Source organism: Stegostoma tigrinum, chromosome 44, assembly GCF_030684315.1.
Source record: "Stegostoma tigrinum isolate sSteTig4 chromosome 44, sSteTig4.hap1, whole genome shotgun sequence".
Classification (NCBI taxonomy): Eukaryota; Metazoa; Chordata; class Chondrichthyes; order Orectolobiformes; family Stegostomatidae; genus Stegostoma; species Stegostoma tigrinum.
The window spans coordinates 9344241-9358253 of NC_081397.1; the positions used below are offsets into that span (position 1 = coordinate 9344241).

The 14013-nt window shown below is 47.8% G+C and overlaps 2 protein-coding genes across 3 annotated transcripts in view; both read right to left on the reverse strand.

Moving 5' to 3' along the window:
• LOC132206967 (uncharacterized) overlaps positions 1-14013 on the reverse strand; it is a 405704-nt gene that overhangs the window by 375989 nt on the left and 15702 nt on the right. The window lies entirely within an intron of this gene.
• LOC132207019 (late histone H2B.L4-like) lies at positions 934-9111 on the reverse strand. 2 transcript variants are annotated; one of them, XM_059642207.1, is made up of 2 exons: positions 9090-9111; positions 934-1351 (listed from the first exon to the last, which is right to left on the reverse strand). In XM_059642207.1, exons 1-2 carry the CDS (start codon positions 9109-9111, stop codon positions 999-1001), a joined length of 375 nt encoding a protein of 124 aa, XP_059498190.1. In that variant the 3' UTR covers positions 934-998. The 2 variants fall into 2 exon arrangements, with proteins under 2 accessions (XP_059498190.1, XP_059498188.1); XM_059642205.1 differs by lacking the exon at positions 9090-9111 and having other exon boundaries at positions 934-1379.

Consider the following 14013-nt stretch of genomic DNA (forward strand, 5'->3'; position numbering starts at 1 on the left):
ACAGATTTGGAAATTGAAAAAGGAATCGCACGGCATTTCTCTTAATGGGACTCAAATAAGCGATCATAACTTTTCATTACCACGGCTGAATCCAGCCTTCATACCCTATTGGGACAAGTTGGAAAAACCCTTCAACATAGTGGGTAAAGTTTTACAAAGAGGATTGAACAGTTTAATTTTTCTTAGAATTTAATTCACTTGCACATTACAAGTGCACGCTGATGTATTTATAAAAACTTACACAACGTTTTTCGGGGTGAACGGGTTAAAACTTGAAACAATAGTTGGAAGTTGCCCTCCCATATTCTCCTTGAACACAGTTTCACACTTGCGACTGCAATCCTGGCTCTGGCTTTATCTCAGCTCATTTTGAAAGCCTCTCACCGACAGCTGAAATCCTGAAATGACAAGTATTCTGCAAGATCTGTTCATGGGACTCGAGCAGTTAGTTTTCTTTCTAGGGGGTGAAATTCCTGATCAAGGGGTAAATAATAACTGGAACACAGGAGTTGTTGCAAAAAAAATGACTGACTGACGATGAATGTGCTTTCTGTACAGGGAGGGAGGAGAGACTGGATAGGAAGGCAACCGAAAGTAACCGACAGAGGGACAGGGACCGCACGTTAATGTTTAGAACGTTTGTGTAAACAAAGATAAAGATTAGAGACATTAATTATAGACACCGAGAATCATTTACAAACGAAAAATGGTTCAAAAAGTGGAAGTTGTTGATAAATGATTCATTGGAGATAATTATGCTCTTTGCAGATACAGGGAAACGAGACAAGGTATGGCTGCAACCTAAAATAAAGGGCAGATGAGGGACGACACATCGAGTTCTAAAACAATTACATTATTTTTAAAAAGCCGACTGACATTACTAATACATACCGAAAATCATTTGCACAAAGTTGGTTCAGCTGTTTCAGCGAAGTTGTGGGTGGCTCTGAAAAGAGCCGTTGGGTTTTCGATGTGTTTTCTCAGCACAATGTGGGGTCTCACTTAGAGCTGGTGTACTTGGTCACCGCCTTTGTACCCTCCGACACGGCGTGCTTGGCCAGCTCCCCGGGCAGCAGCAGCCGCACCGCGGTCTGGATCTCCCGGGAGCTGATGGTCCTGCGCTTGTTGTAATGGGCCAGGCGGGAAGCCTCCCCCGCGATACGCTCAAAAATATCGTTGACGAACGAGTTCATGATGCTCATCGCCTTGGAGGAGATGCCGGTGTCGGGGTGAACCTGCTTCATCACTTTGTAGATGTAGATGCCGTAACTTTCTTTCCTGGACCGTTTCCTTCTCTTGCCGGCTTTCCCCGGTGCCTTCTTGATGATTTTCTTAGCGCCCTTCCTGGAGGCTTGCTGCGCTTTCTTCTCATCGGCCATAGAAACGATCACTTCCAGACACACAATAAAGGAAAATGGGCGCGGAGCTCGCTTTTTATAGCCTGACCACGTCAGCAATGCTAATGAGGGATGGGGGAAACTCTGGTTCATGATTGGGCAGTTTTGAAGAATCTCAGACCATGTGATTAGCTTTTCTGTGATTGGTTACTGTGGGACACAACGTGGATCTGCCAGGATATGCAACGGAAAGTGAAACACAAACGAAATTTTGTATACCGATCACTTTAAATGTAACTAGTTGTTGCCATTTAATGAACACAGTACCTGAGAGGTTTTATTTGCGACAATGCATTTATTCTGCTCACAGCAACGTTTCATGTATAACATTATTTTGTTTCTTCACTCTGTAATTTCTGCAGTACACAATAAGCTGTATTGTGTTAAGAATTCGATTTTAAATGAGGGAAACTTTGTCGAATATCTGTCAGTCTCTGCGATCTGAAAATGGGAGTGCAGTTATCCACCTGACACTATTCATGCAGTGTGGACGATTGTACAACACTCGTGGGTCCACCTCATCCATGGCTTCCAGATATCCGAAATTAATCTAGTCCTATTTGCCAGCATTTGACCCACATCACTCTAAGCCCTTCCTATTCATATACCCGTCCAGATGCCTTTTAAATGTTGTAGCTGTACTCAACTCCTCCACTTCCTCTGGCAGCTCACTGCAATTCCGCACCACTCTCTGTGTGCAAACATTGCCCACCTTAAGTTCCCTTTAAATCATAGTTTTCTCATCCAAAACCCATGCCCTCCAGATTTGGACTCCTCTACCGTGGGCAAAAGAACTTGATTATAAAATTAAGAGGGGCATGGACAGCGTGAATAATCTTCTATACGGTCACCACCCAGCCTCTGACACTCCATGGAAAACAAGCTGCAAAACAAACCACAATAAGCCCTGTCTATTCACTCTCTCCATGAAACTCAAACTCTCCAACTGTGGCAACATCCTGGATGTGAGTTTGCTCACTGAGCTTGAAGGTTCATTTTTCAGCCATTTCGTCGCTTTTTTTAATTTGAGAAAACATACTTTATTCATACAATGTACAAAAAAACTTATACCCTGACCCAGTCATGCAAGCCGCTCCGGGTTAGCCAGGGAGTACATACACCAACGAAAGGCAAAAACAAAACAAAGAAGAAAAAACAACAAAGAAAATACCCCGGCAGTCGTCTCCCTGCACAGTCCCCGTTGGCCCCCTAACTAGTTGAGGAAGGTACCAGCTGGGCCCAGTTACCAGATAGGGACCTTTTTTCTATTCTGGGCGAGGGGTTTCATACGGTGGTTTTCCCCACGGCGCCTTCGCGGCAGCTGCCCCAAGCTTTAGAGCGTCCCTCAGCACGTTGTCCTGGACCTTGGAGTGAGCCAGTCTGCAACACTCAGTCAGGGTCAGTTATTTCAGCTGGCAGACCAGCAAGTTGCGGGCAGACCAAAGAGCGTCTTTCACCGCATTGATAGTCCTCCAGTTGCAGATGATGTTGGTCTCAATGTGTGTCCCGGGAAGCAGCCCGTAGAGCACAGAGTCTCATGTCACGGAGCTGCTCGGGACGAACCTCGACAAATACCACTGCATCCCCCTCCAGACCTCCTGTGCATAGGCACACTCCAGAAGGAGGTGATCGACAGTCTCAGCACCCCCGCAGCCACCTCGAGGGCAGCGTGCGGTGGCGCAGAGATTCCGGGCATGCATAAAGGATCTCACTGGCAGAGCCCCTCTCACCGCCAGCCAAGCAATGTCCTTGTGCTTGTTTGAAAGTTCTGGTGAAGAGGCATTCTGCCGAACCACTTTGGCAGTCTGCATGGGGAACCACACGACGGGATCCACCCTCTCCTTTTCCCAACGAGTCTCGAGGATACTATGTGCTGACCACTGCCTGACGGCCTTGTGGTCAAAAGGGTTTCCTTTCAAAAATTTCTCCACCAAGGACAGGTGGTACGGTACGGTACAACAACTCGGAGCGTTCTGCGGCAACAAGGCCAGGCCCATCCTTCACAACACCGGGGACAGGTAGAACCTCAGTAAGTAGTGACACTTGGTGTTTGCGTACTGAGGATCTACTCACAGCTTGATGCAGCCGCACACAAAGGTAGCCATCAGGGCGAGGGTGGCGTTCGGTACATCATTTCCCGCGTTTTCCAGGTATTGTACATGGTGTCCCTGCGGACCCAGTCCATCCTTGACCCCCAAATGAACTGGAAGATGGCCCAGGTGATCGCAGCGGCTCAGGTCCAGAGAATAGGCCAGGCCTGCGCCACATACAACAGTACCGAAAGCTCCTCGCACCTGAAAAACAGGTTCTTACCCGCGATGGAGGGGGACCGGAGCGTCCACCTGTCCAGCTTCTGCTTCAGTTTGGTGATATGCTCCTCCCAAGTCTTAGTGAACGCTCCAGCTCCATTGAAACAAACACAGAACACCTTCAGGTAGACTGTCCTGACGGTGAAGGGGATGAAGGGGCAGTCGTCCCAGTTCCCGAAGAACATGGCCACGCTCTTACCCCTATTGACTTTGGCACCCGAGGCCAGTTCAAACTGGCCGCAGATGTCCAACAGCCTACCCCACCAACCAACGATCGGTGCAGAAGATGGCGACATCGTCCATGTACAGGGAGGTCTTGACCTGAAGGCCTCCGCTGTCTGGGATAGTCACGCCCTTCAGATTCACGTCCTCCCTGATGTTGCGGCAAAGGGCTTCATACAGCTCATGAACAAGGCAGGAGAGAATGAGCAGCCCTGCCTGACTCCAGATCTGACGGGAAAATTGCCCAATTCCCACCTGGTGATCGAGTCTGCGCTAACGATGTTGGTGTAGAGCAGCCGGATCCAATTGCGGATGCCTGCCCCAAACCCCAATTTGGAGAGCATGTCCCTCACGTAAGCATGAGAGACCCTGTCAAAGGCCTTCTCCTGGTCCAGGCTGACGAGGCAGGTGTTCACCCTCCTGTCCTCCACGTAGGCGATCATATCCCTGATCAGCGTGAGGCTTTCAGCGATCTTCCTGCCAGGCACAGCACAGGTTTGGTTCGGGTGAATTATCGACTCCAGGACAGACCTGACCCGGTTGGCTATGGCCTTGGCCAGGATTTTGTAGTCCATGTTCAATAATGAAATGGGACGCCAATTCTTAATTTCTTCCCTCTCCCCCTTCCTCTTGTAAATGAGGGTGATGATGCCCTTCGTCATGGACTTGCACATTTCCCCTGCCCAAAGCGCACTATCGTACACCTCCAGCATGTCCTGGCCGACCAGGTCCCACAGAGCGGAATACAGCACGACCGGTAAGCCGTTGCTCCCAGGAGTCTTATTCCACACCAAGGACTTGAGGACTCCAGTCAGCTCATCCAGGGATATCGGCCGGTCCAGCCACTCCCTCGTGCTGTTATCTAAGACCTCTGTGATAGATGACAGGAACGACTTGGAGGCCATGCTGTCTGTCGGCTTCACGTCGTACAGTCCGGCATAGAAGGATCTGCTGATCCTCAAAATGTCGGGCCAAGAACGACGTCACCGAGCCATCATCCTCCTTCAGCCGGCTGAGCACAGAGCTTTCCTGGTGCACCTTCTGAAAGAAGAAATGCGAGCACGTCTTGTCCTGCTCCACGGAGCAGACCCTGGACTGGAAGATTATCCTGGAGGCCTCCGCGGCAAAGAGCGAGACTTGCTGGCCCCTCACCTCGGAGGTCCTCCGTGACATTGACTGCCATCGACTGCAGAAGGAGCAAGTTCTGCACCCTTTTCTGGAGTAGCGACAGCTTTCCCCGCCTCTCTCTCGCCTTCCGAACACCCTTGAGGACAAAGAACCTCTTGATGTTCTCCTTCACTGTCTCCCACCAGTTGCCCGGAGTCTCAAAGAGGGGTTTCACTGTTCTCCAACTGGTGTACTCCCTCTTAAGCTCCTTGACGTTCTCTGGGGTCAACAGAGTCGTGTTGAGCTTCCACGTTCCCTTGCCGGCCTGCTGGTCATCCTGTAAGTGACAGTCGGCCAGCAGGAGGCAGTGGTCAGAGAAGAACACCGGCTCGATGTCGGTGGAGCTGAGCGAGAACACCCGTGACACAAACAGGAAGTCTATCCTTGAGCGGATAGACCCGTCTGGCCGTGACCAGGTGCATCTCCGCTGGGCTCCGTCGGCAGGGATACAGAAGACGTAGAGCAGATTGGCGTCATTCATCGTGCCCATCAGGAATCTGGACATGACGACCAGTTGACTCCCCCCACCCGCTGTCCACCACGCCGGATCTTCCATCTGCATCAATGATGCAGTTGAAGTCTCCGCCTAGGATGACCGGCCTGGACGTAGCCAGCAGGGGTGGAAGCCGCTGCAGGACGGCCAACCGCTCACTCCGTACCGCTGGGGCGGACACATTGATCAGCCTCCGGAGAGCGTTCCTGTAGGTGACATCAACCACTAGGTGGCGACCCCCCACCACCTCCTGAACTTGAGAGATGGCGAAGTTGCGCCCCCGCAGCAGAATAGCCAGGCCCGAGGAGCGACAGTCGTTACCACCCGACCAGATCGAAGGCCCACAGGTCCAGGCGCTGGACCTTTTCCCTGTGCCTGCTGAGGTGCAGTATCCCACAGTCCTGTAGAAACAGGAGGTCCGCCTTGACGGTGGTCAGGTAGGCCAACATGGACACACATCTTGCGGTGGACTTGACGCTGCGCACATTAATGCTCGCAACTCATACCCCCATTGTGGGCAGTGAACACAGTACCCTCCCCAAGTTCAAGGTCCAGCCCATCCATCTGTCCCTTCATGCCCATTGCCCGGGATAACTGCTGGACGATCTCCAGGCTCAGGAATCCGTGTGTGCTGCCTTCTGGGTGGCATCCACCCGGCGGGGGTTGGGAGGCAGGAGAGTCTGGCTCTGGATCAGGCTGGGGACATGCTGTTTTCTCCTTCCCACCTGAAAATTCCAGGGGGCCCTCCAGGGCGCCAGCGGCACGTGGCTGGGTGTCGGAGAGAGCCTCAGGACGCCTCCCGTCACCTGGAAGCGGGGTGCTGCTTTCCTTCTCCCTTGAGATCTATAGCTTCTGCTTTGGGCGGGCCGCCTCCGAATCTCCCTCATCAGAGGAGCTCTTATAGCCCCCCTGCAGCTGTCTCTTACCGCCTGATGGTTGCGGTGACTGGGCCTGCAGGCGCACCCTCCTCCTTGCTTTCCGGACCGTCGCCCATCCCTGGATCACCTGACGCCTCCTCCATCGACTCCGGGTTGTCGGGGTGGGGAAAGACCACTGTATGAAACCCCTCATCCAGAATGGTAAAAAGGGCCATATCTGGTAACTGGGCCCAGCTGGAGCCTTCCCCAACTGGTCAGGGGGCCAACGGGGACTGTGCGGGTGGACGACTGCCGGGGTATTTTCTTTGCTTTGTTTTTTTTTCTTCTTTGTTTGTTTTTTTTCCTTTAGTTGGTGTATGTACCCCCTGGGTAACTCAAAGCGGTCTGCATGACTGGGTAGGTGTGTAAATGTGTTATTTTTTGTACATCTTATGAAAAAAGTATATTTTTTCAAATAAAAAAAGGGTGACGAAACGTCTGAAAACTAACCTTCCAGCTCAGTGAGCCGACTCACATCCAGAACCTCAACCTGAGCTACAAATCTTCTCAAAACTCATTATGAGATTGTGTCAAACCTTGGCCTGGCTATTGGTGGGTCCATCTCCAATTAGGAGTTTCAAACGATTGGTCATATAGAATAAGGGGAAGGGTACAGTGATCCCGTTGCATTGGATTACTGTAACACAAAATGTATTGCACTGCAAGAATCAGAGCATCATCACTCTCGCTTTCCAATCTGAGCTAAAGATTAATGATGTAACTGCATCTTCAAGAGGGGTGGCTGTGGCCCTCTCCCCGCATGATCTGGTGACTGGTTGACGAAATACTGCGATGGCCCTGAATTCTGACTGCACCCCGAGTCTTTGTCCAAGTTCTGCAGTTTCACTCCTGCAAGGAATCAAAGCAGCAGATTTAAAATTTGGCCCATTCAATTTGCTCCACTGTACAATGACAATATCTGATCCAAGTGAGCTGTTAACTGTAGTATTCATTCACCTTGACCTTTATCCCATAAATATTAATTCAATGTTGAAAGAACATACAGAGAAATGAAAGAAATGGGACATTCTCACGAAAGCAACACATAAGTATTGGATGGCACCCTGTGTCACAGTGGTATCTAGATGGAAGTGGTCGTGGGCTTGGAAGGCACTGTCTATGGAGCGTTGGTGAATTCCAGCTGTGCATCTTCTGGAAGGTACACATTGCTGCTTGAGCATTGGTGTTTGAGGGAATGGACGTTTGCGGATGTGCAGCCAATCAAGTGTTACTCTCCTGGATTGTACCTTGCTTCTGGTGTGTTTTTGGAGCTGCATTCATCCGGGTAAGTGGGGCTAAACTATCACATTCCTGACTTGATCACATTAGATGTTGGACAGGATTTGGGGAAGCAGGAGACCAGACACTCACTGCAGGATACCCAGACTCTGACTTGTCCTTGCAGTATCTGTATTTATGTACAGAATCAGCTCGAGCATCACAGCGTCCATGAGTGAAACAGAATGGGAACAGACCCTTTCATCCAACTGGTCTGCAATAGATTAACATCCCAATCTGATCTCGTCCCATTTGCCAGCATTTTGCACATATCCCTCTCATGTCGACCTGTTCATCTACCCGTCCAATGGTGTTTAAAACTTATCATTGTACCCTCCACAAGGTGTACCTCTGTCAGCTTGTTCCAAACATGCCACACACTCTGCACTAAAGAAATCTCCCTCAGGTCTCTTTTAACATTGACCCTCTCACCATGCCCTTAAGGTTTGGGCTCCTCCACCCAAGAAAGAAAGACCATGGCTATTCACCCTATCCATGCCCCTCATGATTTTATAAACCTCTATAAGGTCACCCCTCAGTCTCTGATGCTGCAGGGTAGAAAGCCCGAGCCTGTTCACCCTCTCCAAACAGTTCACACCATCTAGTCCAGGCAACATCTTTGTAAATACTTTCTGCACCCTCTCCAGTTCAACAACTTCCTTCCCACGGCAGGTTGGCTACAACTTCAAGCAGTAAAAGTGGGACTCAACAAATTTCCTGTACAGCCACAACGTGACATCTCAACTCCTATTCTCAATACACTGACCAATGAAGGCAAACACTTGCTTCACCACCTTATCTACTTGCGACTCCACTTTCAATGAACTACGCACACAAGCACCTTGGTGTCTTTGTTGGGGAACACTTCCCAGGGCCCTCCCATTAACTGTCGAACCCCTCTCCTGTTTTGAACAATGAGAATGTGTGTGTTATCATCATTCTCTTCTTGTCAGTTACTGCAACGTGAACAAGAGCAACTATTAATGTATGCCTTTCCGTTTCTGTTAGGTCCATTTATGAGTTTAGTAATTGTTGCAAATATACCAGTTTTTGCTGTGTGACTGTGTGAGTGAAGTTCTCAATCCAAAATAATCAATTTCTACTCTTGTGCATCAAAGTGGTTTTATTCTCTGGCCACCAGTGATATTCTGTGACTGTGCTTCAATCTGAGAGAATAGTTATGAGGGTGTAGAGAGTGAGCTTTCATCCCATTTCCATTTGTTGTTTATGAGCTTTCTGTCAGTCAAAGAGTACAAATGTTCTAGAGCAAGCACAATGGGCTGAATGGCCTCCTGCTGACATGTACCAGGTCTGTATTTCTGAGGCATTTTCATTTATCCATCTGTGGTATAGTGTATCAGGATAAAGATATCATGTAGAAATGGACAGACAAGCTAATTTTTCTTTTTAAAAAGCTGGCCCTGTGAGTCAGAGTGTGCTGTTTCGTTTTTTAGGGTTCTATGGTATCACAGATACTTAGTTTTACCTTGTACTAGGATTTTTTGTTTTATTTATTTGCAGAGTTTTATTCTGCATCTGGCAGTCCATGTTGCATTCTCTACTTGTCAGGCTTTGGCAGGGAAAGTGCATTTGTATTTCACATTATTTAATTTCTGTGTCTTTGTATGGGACATGTATTCATCAAAAGATTATTTTAGTCCTAAATAAAAATTCAAAAAAACTTCCGGTGCTGTATGTCAGTAACAAAAATGGAATTTGCTGGAAACGCAAAGCAGGTCTGGCAGCATGTGAAGAGAAATCATAGTTAACTTTTCAAACACTTCCACTGTTCTGCACAAAGGTCACATGGATCCGAAACATTAATTCTGATTTCTCTTCACAGATGCTGCCAGGCCTGCTGAGCTCTACCCGAAAATTCTGTTTTTGTTTATTATTTCTGTCCTCCTCAGTCACTGATAACATCAAAAGTTACCTTCCATATTTGTACTCAATACCTACTCCATATATGGTCATTGTAACTCTGTAACAATTTGATCTGTTTGTATCAGCAATAAATAGAACCGCAGATGCTGGATAATCCGAGATAACAAGCTGTGGAGCTGGATGAACACAGCAGGCCAAGCAGCATCTTAGAAGTAGGAAAGGTGACATTTCGGGGCGAGGTATAGGTATTTAAGAAATAAAAGAATGAGGAAAGTAAGATTAGGCCAAATCAAGGATAGTAGTGGTAAGTTGTGTGTGGAGTCAGATGAGATAGGGGAAGCGCTAAATGAATATTTTTCAACAGTGTTCACTCTAGAAAATGACAATGTTATCGAGGAGAATACTGAGATACAGCCTATGAGACTAGGTGGGATTGAGTTTCACACGGAAGAGGTATTAGAAATTCTTCAGAAGGTGAAGATAGATAAGTCCCCTGGGCCGGATGGGATTTATCCTCTGATCCTCTGGGAGGCCAGGGAGGAGATTGCCGAGCCTTTGGCATTGATCTTTAACTCGTCATTGTCTACAGGAGTAGTGCCAGATGACTGGAGGATAGCAAATGTGGTTCCCCTGTTCAAGAAGGGGAGTAGAGACAACCCTGGTAATTATAGACCACTGAGCCTTACCTCAGTTGTTGGTAAAGTGTTGGAAAACAATATAAGGGATAGGATTTATAATCATCTAGAAAAGAATAAATTGATTAGGGATTGTCAGCGCGGTTTTGTGAAGGGAAGGTTGTGCCTCACAAACCTTATTGAGTTCTTTGAGAAGGTGACCAAACAGGTAGATGAGTGTAAACTGGTTGATGTGGTGTATATGGATTTCAGCAAGGAATTCGATAAGGTTCCCCACAAGAGGCTATTGTACAAAATGCGGAGGAATGGAATTGTGGGAGATATAGCAGTTTGGATCGGAAATTGGCTTGCTGAAAGAAAAGAGGGTGGTAGTTGATGGGAAATGTTCATCCTGGAGACCAGTTACGAGTGGTGTACCGCAAGGGTCGGTGTTGGGTCCACTGCTGTTTGTCATTTGTATAAATGACCTGGATGAGGGCGTAGAAGGATGGGTTAGTAAATTTGCAGACGACACTAAGATCGGTGGAGTTGTGGATAGTGACGAAGGATGCTGTATGTTGCAGAGAGACATCGATAAGCTGCACAGCTGGGCTGAGAGGTGGCAAATGGAGTTTAATGCAGACAAGTGTGAAGTGATGCACTTTGGTAGGAGTAACCGGAAGGCAAAGTACAGGCCTCATGGTAAGATTCTTAGCAGTGTAGATGAGCAGAGAGATCTCAGTGTCCATGTACACAGATCCTTGAAAGTTGCCACCCAGGTTGACAGGGCTGTTAAGGCGGCATACAGTGTTTTAGCTTTTATTAATAGTGGGATTGAGTTCCGGAACCAAGAGGTTATGGTGAAGCAGTACAAAACTCTGGTGCGGCCGCACTTGGAGTACTGTGTACAGTTCTGGTCACCGCATTATAAGAGAGGATGTGGAAGCTTTGTAAAGGGTGCAGAGGAGATTTACTGGGATGTTGCCTGGTATGGAGGGAAGGTCTTACGAGGAAAGGCTGAGGGACTTGAGGCTGTTTTTATTAGAGAGAAGAAGGTTGAGAGGTGACTTAATTGAAACATATAAAATAATCAGAGGGTTAGGTAGAGTGGATAGGGAGAGCCTTTTTCCTAGGATGGTGACGGCGAGCACGAGGGGGCATAGCTTTAAATTGAGGGGTGAAAGATATAGGACAGATTTCTGAGGTAGTTTCTTTACTCAGAGTAGTAAGGGAATGGAACGCTTTGCCTGCATCAGTAGTAGATTTGCCAACTTTCGGTACATTTAAGTCGTCATTGGATAAGCATATGGACGTACATGGAATAGTGTAGGTTAGATGGGCTTGAAATCGGTATGACAGGTCGGCACAACGTCGAGGGCCGAAGGGCCTGTACTGTGCTGTTATGTTCTATGTTCTATGAATAGTGAAGCACATTAAATGGACGGAGTGGCTTTGCTCTAACTGAGAGTGAAGGGAATAGGGAAATGACCAATTTCTAACAAGGTGTCGAGCTGGATGAACATAGCAGGTCAAACAGCAACAGAAAAGCAGGAAGGCTGACGTTTCGGGCCTGGAGCCATTTCAGAGAGAAGGGTCGAGGCCTGGAATGTCAGCCTTCCTGCTCCTCTGATGCTGCTGGGCCTGCTGTGTTTATCCAGCTCAAACCTTGTTATCTCAGATTCTCCAGCGTCTGCAGTTCCGACTGACAATGACCAAATGATGTTTGTTTCTGGGGAGCATTGTGAAGTGCAGCGCATGCGTGATGTTGTTTCTGCGCGCCGCCCCCCCTCCCAAAACCGCCAAAAGGCAACAAAAAAGCTGCTTGTTGTGACTGGAGGAGCGCATGCGTGAGGTCCTCCCCCAGCGCTGCCATTGAGGAGCATTGAGTCAGTGAGTGGGAGAGGTTTGTTTGAGACAGGCCGCAATGGAGAGACCAGCGCACAGGGAAGCGAGGGAACAGCAGGCTCCTTCCAGCAGCGCATCGAGATGTGAGTCTGGGACACAGAGGGGGCTCCGAGACCGGCATTGATTCGGGCTCAGTTCAGGGAGAACCGGGGGCTGTTGGTAAGAGGCGGAGCGGAGCAGAGCAGGAACTGGTCCCGGAACTTGGAGTGAGCGGCCTGGGCCTGGGGGCGGGGAGAGAGAGGCCTTTCTCGGGCTGTGTGTGGGCCTGCTGAGGGAGACACAGCGGCAAGAAGCTGTTGCTGGGGTTCAGGCTTGTGATATTTAATTCTCCGAACGCTGATGGTAATTCATCGTTTAGCTTCTGTTTTACGTTGTTTGTTGCGAATTGGCATTGAATCGTAAAGAAGTCACAGTCCATGCAAACGTGTTAATCATGTAAAGGATAAACACAGCACTCGTATTAGAGATAATGGGAACTGCAGATGCTGGAGAATCCGAGATAATAAAACGTGAGGCTGGATGAACACAGCAGGCCAAGCAGCATCTCAGGAGCACAAAAGCTGACGTTTCGGGCCTAAACCCTTCATCAGAGAGCACTCGTATTTTTTTTAGTGCCTGTTGTTCTTCCCTTAAATAGGTAGTGTATTGGGAGCTGGGTATTGAAATGTGTAAACATTCAGTTCAAGGACTGTACAGGTGTTGGTTAGTTTTTGTATCTTAATAAATTGTTTTAGAATTTTGCACAAAGAAAGATGAGGAGGAGTCCAGGTAAATTATCGAGCCAAGTGTTCTCTGTTTGAATTGTTGGCTTTAAAACAAGGAAGTATTGTGAGTATTAATTAAATTTTGCCTTGATCAGTTCTAATATTTTCAAAATTGTTGGATGTTAATTTACAGGAGAATTCTGTTCTTTCTTCCTCCAGGCAAATACTTGATGGGCCAAGACTGTGTCATATTTCATCAGTACAGCATCTACCAGCTGCTCCAACCAAACAGCAGGTATGTTAGCACTGTCAGAGTGGAGAATTTACTTTCCACAGTCATAGGGGTGAGACTTGCACTGAGCTCAAATTCCAGATATATACATTCAATCCAAGGGTCAAACAACATCAACAAAATACAAACGTATCTCTTTCCCCATAAACCGGTGCAGTTCCAGTAAAGTTCATCTTTGAAAGTCCATTGTCTCTTTTAAGCATTTGAAGAGGGATCAATTGAATCTTCTTCACAAATATATGTTCACTAACTGCATTGAATGCATGTTGAGGAAGGGCATTTTTAAAGTTACAGTCAAGGTATGTAAATAGTTCAAGTTGTCCTTGTAACAATGTAACCATATATGGAGTGGATATTGGGTACAGACATGGAAGGAAACTTTACCTGTTATCAGTGACTGAGGAAGACAAATAATAAAGAGAAGATTCTGGAAAAGCACAGCAGGTCTGGCAGCATCTGTGATGAGAAATCAGAGTTAATGTTTCAGGCCTGGTACGCTTCCTCAGTTCTGAACAAAGGCCACCAGATCTGGGAGGCATTGACTTCGTGGTCGTATCACTGCACTGTTAATGCAGAGACCAGACAACATTCTGGGGACATGGTTTCGAACACCCCACAGCAAATGGCGGAATTTGAATTCAATAAAGATCTGGAATTAAGAATCTAATGATGACAATGAGTCCATTGTCTGTCAGGAAAAAGAATCCATCTGGCTCACTTGTTTCCTTGAGGGAAGGAAACTGGCATGCTTACCTGGTCTGGCCTACGTGAGACTCCAGACCCACAGCAATGAGGTTGACTCTGAACTGCTCTCTGGGCAATTAGGTGCAG

Excerpts from the sequence above, each read along its gene's own strand:
- LOC132207019 (XM_059642205.1), bottom strand. The coding sequence starts at position 1,379 with ATGGCCGATGAGAAGAAAGCGCAGCAAGCCTCCAGGAAGGGCGCTAAG.